At 43.7% G+C, this 8,163-nt stretch overlaps 1 protein-coding gene across 2 annotated transcripts; it reads left to right on the top strand.

Annotated features, from left to right (window-relative positions):
* Positions 1 to 515: 515 nt before the first annotated feature.
* Positions 516 to 7,048, top strand: LOC109741062 (dolichyl-diphosphooligosaccharide--protein glycosyltransferase subunit STT3A). Of its 2 annotated transcripts, none has more exons than XM_020300136.4 (23): positions 516 to 805; positions 918 to 980; positions 1,256 to 1,311; positions 1,422 to 1,493; positions 1,576 to 1,681; positions 1,764 to 1,814; positions 2,378 to 2,473; positions 2,556 to 2,615; positions 2,683 to 2,796; positions 2,935 to 3,021; positions 3,785 to 3,888; positions 4,107 to 4,202; positions 4,515 to 4,635; positions 4,714 to 4,794; positions 4,881 to 5,012; positions 5,112 to 5,360; positions 5,440 to 5,583; positions 5,656 to 5,842; positions 5,932 to 6,029; positions 6,170 to 6,249; positions 6,327 to 6,414; positions 6,504 to 6,593; positions 6,682 to 7,048. In XM_020300136.4, the coding sequence occupies exons 1-23, from the start codon at positions 671 to 673 to the stop codon at positions 6,736 to 6,738; spliced, it is 2,367 nt and encodes a 788-aa protein (XP_020155725.1). In that variant the 5' UTR covers positions 516 to 670; the 3' UTR covers positions 6,739 to 7,048. The 2 variants fall into 2 exon arrangements, with proteins under 2 accessions (XP_020155725.1, XP_040245646.1); XM_040389712.3 differs by having other exon boundaries at positions 6,679 to 7,048.
* The last annotated feature ends 1,115 nt before the right edge of the window (positions 7,049 to 8,163 follow it).

Here is an 8,163-nt window from a genome sequence, read left to right as displayed (position 1 = left end):
AGTGCGCGAGGGGGCGAGGCGAGCTGCGGGCACGGGCAGAGCAGCGGCGGCGGAGGCGAGCTCGGGGGGCGCGCGAGGGGGTGGGGCGAGTTGCGGGGCACGAGAAGAGCAGCGCCGTCGGAGGCGAGCTCGCGGGACGCGCGAGGCGGGCGTGGCGAGCTGCATCGTGCACAGGGGGCGACACGAGTTGGCGCGGTGGGCACGAGGGGTGGAGCGAGCTACGGCGGGCGCGAGTGGGCGCGGTGAGCGGCAGGGACACGACAGGACGTGGGCAGGGGGGATGCGGCCGAGCTCGCGGAGTTGCTCACGAGTGGGCGTGTCCAAAATGCGTCCTGCCCCGTTGGGCACACCGGTCGACCAAAACAAAAAAGCGGACACGAATGCGGGGCGGACAAACTAAACGGACAAAATTGATGTCCGTTTGAGTCGGCCGGTTGGAGTTGCTCTACAGGAGGAGGAGCCTCTTGCTACGAAAATCACTATCTCCAGGGTGCTGTGCAGAAAATTGCGATAAATCCCGGACACTGGGCTCCAGTGGACCTCGCGATCGGGAGGTCTTCGTCTCCGCCTGGGAACGCTACAGAGATTTCTCCGTCCCTCTCCCCCTCCCCCTCTGCCCCCCCCCCCCCCCCCCCCCCCCCCTCACGCGCCCAGCCGCGACTCGGCCGCAATGGCGGAGCCCGTGGCCAACGCGGCGGCGCCCGCCCCCGCGCCCGGCCGCCTCCGCAACGCCTTCGGCGGCGTGCTCTGCGCCTTCACCCTCATCCTCATCGGTGTCCTCGCCTTCTCGATCCGCCTCTTCTCCGTAAGATCTGATCCGCCCCCCGCCCCCGTGCCTCCAGATCCGGTCCCGTGTTCGAACAGAGGTTCCGGAATTGCGTTTCTTTCTCACGCGTCTCGCCGTTTCGGTGCCGCAGGTGATCAAGTACGAGAGCGTGATCCACGAGTTCGACCCCTACTTCAACTTCCGCGTCACTCAGGTTCGATCGCCCGGTTCCATTTTTATCGAGTTGTGTTCTAGAGCGCGCGGAATTGAGTTGTCAACTCCTAAGGGACTGCAATGTTTTGTTGTGGCTTGTGAATCTGGGCGGAGGGTTCTGGGTTTTGGAAATTGACTGCTGTCTGGTAGATTTCGTTTGCTATGGATGATTAGTGGGAGTATAGGGCAAGCAGTTGGTTACAGTAGGAGCATGAGAATGCTGGCTTGATGCAGTTATGCTATGTATCTGTTCTAAATTACCCCTTACTTGTGCAGTTCTTGTCAAAGAATGGAATCTACGAGTTCTGGAACTGGTTTGATGATAGGACATGGTAAGAGCCTCACAGGCAGCTGAATCATTTAGTACTGTGAGAGTTGCTTGTAAAGCGGAACACACAGTACTGATACATGTCTGAATTTTCTTGTGCTGCTTCTGTTTCAGGTATCCCCTTGGTCGTGTGATCGGTGGCACTGTGTATCCTGGGTTGACTTTGACAGCTGGAAGCATTTGGTGGTATGTTATCGTAGGAGCACACCACCCTCGCTCTCCTTCCAGTTATTGAAAATGTGCCTGAAATATTTGATCGGTCTACTAGGTTCGTAAATGCTCTGAACATCCCATTGTCCGTGGAGACTGTCTGCGTGTTCACTGCTCCAATTTTCTCAGCAATCGCTTCCTGGGCTACTTACCTCTTGACAAAGGTTGTTTTTTCACAGAAGCATGCGTTCTCACAGTAGCCACTCATCTGGTAATTCTGTTCTCATTAATGTTGCTTTTCTATAGGAGGCAAAGGGCACTGGAGCTGGATTGATGGCAGCAGCCATTCTGGCAATGGTAAATTGCACTTGATTTGTAGATGTTTTCATTTTCTTATGCCATGGCCGAAGTGGAAATGCAAATACTTTTGGATGAAGCTAGGGATGCCATTAGGTACCTTTAGCTTTACCTGTCTTTGGGTGGGAACATAAAAGTTTCAATCGAGGAACAATTCGCCATACAATTAGTGCTTATTGATTTTTGTTAGGCCGAACCAGTATTTCTAAAATAGTTGTAAGTAGCTGAATGTATGAAACTGCATGACACTTGGAAATCTTGATATAATACAAACGTCATTGACACTATTGAGAAGGACCCTAGCTGATGTCCTTAATTATCTGGAGTTCACAACCCATAGAACTCTTTCAGGATATGTTTTTTTCGTCCCCTCCTCTTCACAACCCATATAACTCTTTCAGGATATGTTTTTTTCACTCCCTCCTCCCCACACCAATGTACGGCAGGTTTAGACAAAAGCAAGACGTCCAATTTATTGCTGTTTCTTAGAATGCTGCATTACCTTTGTGTATTATCTTACGTATCATTATTCATTAATCAGACTGCTCTTAACATTGTTACAGGTCCCTTCGTACATCTCAAGATCAGTTGCTGGCAGCTATGATAATGAAGCTGTAGCAATATTTGCCTTGGTATTCACATTTTATCTGTATGTAAAGGTAATGGTACATCTGATGCTTCTTCATTTGGCTTCATTTTTATATAGCATTATGTACTGACTTATTTATGAATAATATACAGACACTGAACACAGGATCACTCTTTTATGCAACGCTCAATGCTCTCTCATATTTCTACATGGTAAGCTTGTTGATTTTGATCTATGGTTTTCAAATGAATATTATAATCATGCACTAGCTTTTTCCAGGTCTGTTCTTGGGGAGGCTACACATTCATCATAAACCTTATTCCGATGCATGTGCTGTTGTGCATTGTAACCGGTCGTTATTCTTCGCGACTGTACATTGCATATGCTCCCCTTGTAAGTGCATACATTTATGCTGCCGTTTCTGGAGTTTTAACACAAAAAATGAAAATACATCAATTGAACATGTCAGTACTCACTAGTACCATTTGTCTGCGAAATGATCTTATATGCGACTAATTATTCCGTTTGCAGGTTATACTGGGAACACTTCTGGCAGCTTTGGTACCTGTCGTTGGTTTTAATGCTGTATTGACATCTGAGCACTTTGCATCATTTCTGGTACTACATTCACGTTCTTATGCACTCCTTCTCTTCCTCTTGTGTTTCTCTTTTCAGTAAAATATTATTGAATCAATTGACTCTTGCAATTTTCTTAAAACTGGTCCTTGTAAAATGAAGGTTTCTTGAATTGTTGAATTCTAGATGTGTTGCAAAACATAAACATCAGTTTCAGTCATGAAATGTGTTTACTGGATGTTGCTTCCTTTGGTCCAAATGCAAACACACATTTACCTTTCTTCAGTTCATCTATAAAATGCACACAATAAAAGGATATATCAAGTTAATGGTACTTCTTCTAAATTAATTAAGTTACCTCTTGATTAGATGAGCAGTCCCAAAATACTGCAAACCTATGACACAACAAGCCACTTTTGCATAATTCTGGGGCGTAGCAACCACGGTTTTCCTGGAAATTGACCACAGTGGCCAGCTGAGGTCCTGTAACTCTTTCACCTTCACCCCCATGATCCCAGTAAAGTTATCCATCAGTGGCAATAGGGAGGCTGACATAATGGTCTCCATTTTTCTCGACATCTATGTGCAATGAATACGTACAATATTTCTGCAACTGCATTATGCACACAAACTAAGGAGGCGCTGAATTGAAAAAAGTGAAACAACGCGAGATCATGCTAGCCTATTGAAAGAGATTGTCTAACCACTCAACCTCTCTCTGAACTTCACAAATACTGAATGGAAGTGAAGAAAATTCAATGACTGCACTCTTGATTTCATTGATAACAGTGTACTTGAATTGCAGGTGTTTATAATCCTTCATGTGGTTGCTTTTGTGTATTACATCAAAGGACTTTTGACTCCCAGGCTGTTCAAAATGGCTATGACTCTTGTTATAACTGTTGGACTGTAAGTCTCTGACCTTATCTATCAGCTTGACGACATGAGGAACTACTCCCTCCGTCCCATAATATAAGAACGTTTTTGGCACTATACTAGTGTCAAAACGTTCTTATATTATGGGACAGAGGGAGTATCAAATAATATCCCGCAAATATAAACGTTTGTTTTTGTTGAATTGGTGTCTTCTGATTCACCTTATGTTAATAGAGAATTCCTTCCCGCAGGGCTGTTTGTTTTGCAGTTGTAGCTATACTCGTAGCGTTGGTGGCATCTAGCCCAACAAAAGGCTGGAGTGGGCGCAGTTTGAGTCTACTGGACCCGTAAGTTCTCATGGATCTTATCAAATATACTTATCTTGCGATTTCAGTTAAGAAACTGGGTCAGCAAACTGAGAAGCATGATATAATTCTTAGTTTTGCCCAGCTGTATCCTTGGGTTTTGAAGTCGCTAACGAAATGTACTTTTGATGCTCATTCATTTGGACAAAGAAATGCAGTTTCTTTCACCAATTAGTACTTGCTTTCGATCTCTTTGATTGTACTTTCTTCTGTTCATACTGTCCTGATAGAGTGCATTTGCTCTGTTTCTCTTTTGTACTAAAAGCTGCACCATTATTTTTACCTTTTTGACAGAACCTATGCAAGCAAGTATATTCCCATCATTGCCAGTGTCAGTGAACATCAACCCCCTACCTGGCCCTCTTATTTTATGGATATCAATGTTTTGGCCTTCTTGGTTCCTGCTGGAATAATTGTAAGCAATACACCATTTGAATTGTGGGTGAATTAGCATCAATCTTTATTCTAACTATTCATTTTTAACATGATCCAGTCATGCTTCTTGCCTTTGTCCGATGCAAGTTCATTCATGGTCTTGTACTTGGTCACTGCGGTATATTTTTCTGGAGTGATGGTAAGTATATGTTGTACAGATATTATGTAGTCTTATGTTTTTTTTTATATCTACCATGTATTAACATCATGTTCACTGTCTGTTAGGTTCGGCTTATGCTTGTCCTTGCTCCTGCTGCGTGCATTCTATCAGGGATTGCTCTTTCCTCAGCCTTCGATGTCCTCACACGATCTATGAAATTTCAGCTATCAAAACTATTTGATGATGGCCCTGCTATTGTACGGTTGTTTCATCTCTATCTTTTGCACTGTCTGAATTGAATCACTAAATGCCTTGTTGAACAAGTTATTGAATACTTCTTTCTCCTGAAACTAAAGTCAGGGAATGGTAGCCCAAATGGTTCTAGTGCTAGCACGGTCAATACAAGTTCATCCAAAAATGAGAAGACTGAAAAATCTGAAGCAGCTCCAAAGGAAAAACAATCAAAGAAGAACAGGAGGAAGGACAAAGAAGTGACCGAAAGTGTTTCTGTGAAGCCTAAAAAGGAAAAGAGACTTTCGGTACTGCCTTTGGAAGCATCTATTGTGAGCACTCTTTTACTGATCGCGTTAGGTGGTTTCTATGTGGTAAGTTCACTGCCCTTAGTCTTGCCAGAAAGAATGTCTCTATACATAGACGGATACATTAAGAATGCCACCTTTGCAGGTCCATTGTGTTTGGGCTGCAGCTGAAGCGTACTCTGCACCTTCGATTGTGTTGACATCTCGTTCACGCGAGGGATTGCATGTTTTTGATGATTTCCGTGAAGCTTATGCATGGCTTAGCCATAACACAGATGTGGATGACAAGGTATGATCGCCCCATGCCTTTTATTATTATGTGAACTGTCTTCTGTTCTTACAGTAAGATGCTCTGTTGCAGGTTGCATCCTGGTGGGACTATGGTTATCAAACAACTGCTATGGCTAACAGGACTGTGATTGTAGACAACAATACCTGGAATAACACTCACATAGCAACAGTTGGTACAGCGATGTCATCCCCAGAAAAGGCAGCATGGGAGATCTTTGATTCTTTAGATGTTAAATATGTGCTTGTTGTGTTTGGAGGTCGGTGCTTTATGGACTTGAGAAAAAGAAATGATTGGCCTGGAACCAGCAAATCACAGATCTCTTAACATTTGAAGTTTCCTTTGCAGGTCTGGTTGGCTACCCTAGTGATGATATTAACAAGTTCCTTTGGATGGTTCGCATAGGAGGTGGTGAATTCCCTCACATCAAGGAGCCAGATTATCTTGTGAGTACTGGATTCCTTTCTTAGATGGTGCCCTCCACGTATTTTTGTTAGCATAAGGAGTAAAAGAATAGTTAAACATATGTGACCTTGCATATTTCATGTTTTTTTTCTGATTTTTTTGTGTCCTATATATTTGGTAGAGAGATGGCCAGTACCGTGTTGATGCTCAAGCAACTCCAACTATGTTGAATTGCCTCATGTACAAGCTTTGCTATTACAGGTATGTCGCGTAGGAATTCAATAGGAGAAATTCAGTTGGCTTCACCTTTTGACATTTGTTTCCCTTGTTCCCCTCAGGTTTGTTGAGACTGATGGCAAAGGCTTTGATAGAGTAAGAGGATATGAAATAGGAAAGAAGCATTTCAAGCTAACACATTTTGAGGAGGTATTGTGATATTATTCTCCTTCCCATCAGCTGATGTTGATTTTGTCCGTTTTCTGATTTGTGCTTCCCTATCATGGTGATAAATGAAGGTTTTCACAACCCACCACTGGATGGTGCGCATTTATAAACTGAAACCTCAAAAGAACAGGATTCGGGGCAAGTTGAAGAAGTTGAAATCCGTAAGTCTGCCAGCGTACTAATTTTCACACCTTTGCTCTCTTTCTTAGTCCATCCTGAACACACTTCATGATTTTGTTTGACCCGCAGAGTTCCAAAACTAGTTCAACGCTTGCAGCTGGCCGAAAGAAGAACCCATGGCAATGAAGAGAAACCGTGTTCCATTTACTTGAGGCTTGATATTGTAGCTCAACTGCATCAAGCTCAAAAGAACTAGAATACTACAGAACTAGATTAGAGATATCTGCATTGTTGTGCTCGTATTTGACCCCCTAATGTCTTCTTTCTGGAACCTGCCGAAGTGCTGATAGAATTTTTGATAGACGAGTTTGTTTCCCCCCCCCTTTGTTGGGACACTACCTTTCGTGTCAACTTGCACCCCAGATGTTAGGACTGTCATATGTAGAATGGTGTCTACATGACACATGCCTGTTGCAAGTAGTTTTTCCGTACACAACATCTGGAAACTGGATGCCTGTTAACGCTTTCTAGGGGGGGAGCACTAGAAGCCCTTAATCAGCCTCAAGAATTGAACATGTCTACCAAAATCGGATGTCGTAGTAGGCTAAGTATCCTTGAGAGCATGGTAAAGGGAATGCGAACGCAGTTGAGGGCTTGAGGTGGTGATGTTTTCCTGAGGTTTGGGTGGTGCTATACTACTCGTTGGCAGAGGTTTAGCGATGTTGTTGCGAGGTTTGGACTATTGATGCTATCCTACTTGTTGGTAGATCTTCAGACAAATTTTTAAAACTACAAAAAGTTTCCCTAGCGTCTCCCACAAAGATCCTTCAAAGTTATTGCCCATCTATTACATCATGACTGATACCATTAAGGTCAAAGCTTCACTCGGGGTTGATCTGACAAGAAGGAGATGGTCGCCGGGCTTGTACAAACTCTTGATTCCTTCACAAACTCTATAAGAGTAGCAAGCAAATCAAAGTCACTTTGGATGGACTGCTCAAAAAGATCTTCAGAGCTTCTCCAATAGAAGATGCAAATTTGGAGATGTAAAACAAGATGCAAATTTGCAGATGTCAAACAGGAGATGTAAATACATCTTCAAAAAGTGATTTTTGCATCTCCAAAAAAGTGTCAACTCCAATAGAAGATATATATTGAAGATGTAAAAGAGCAACTCCAGTAGAAGATGCAAATGGAGCTGTGAAACTATACTTCAACTACTACTACTACTTCATTTCAAGCATAATTAAACATAGTTCTAATTAATAAAAACATAGTAATCTCAACTACTACTAGTTCGAGGTACAACATTCATCTACTACTACTAGTTCGAGGTACTACATTCATCTACTACTACTAGATCTAGTCTAGATCAAACTAGACGAGAAGTAGATCAAGAGAGAACTAGAGGAGGCTTCCAAACTTACGTTCTAGGGGCCAGCCCTGCCCCTCTATTTATATGTTGAGCCCCAAGGTCGTAACTTGGCGAGAGGGCCTCCCCAAAGTCGGTTTGAAACACAAGGAAGAGTCCTCCTTGGATTCTAGCGCGAGACGTTAAGGTTCCTGGCGTTTCCGGAAATGCCACGGACCTTGGCGTCTGGCCCTGGGCTA

This window comes from Aegilops tauschii, chromosome 1 (assembly GCF_002575655.3).
Source record: "Aegilops tauschii subsp. strangulata cultivar AL8/78 chromosome 1, Aet v6.0, whole genome shotgun sequence".
Classification (NCBI taxonomy): Eukaryota; Viridiplantae; Streptophyta; class Magnoliopsida; order Poales; family Poaceae; genus Aegilops; species Aegilops tauschii.
The sequence above is the reverse complement of the archived record's forward strand: the minus strand, read 5'-3'. Positions and strand labels throughout refer to the sequence as shown.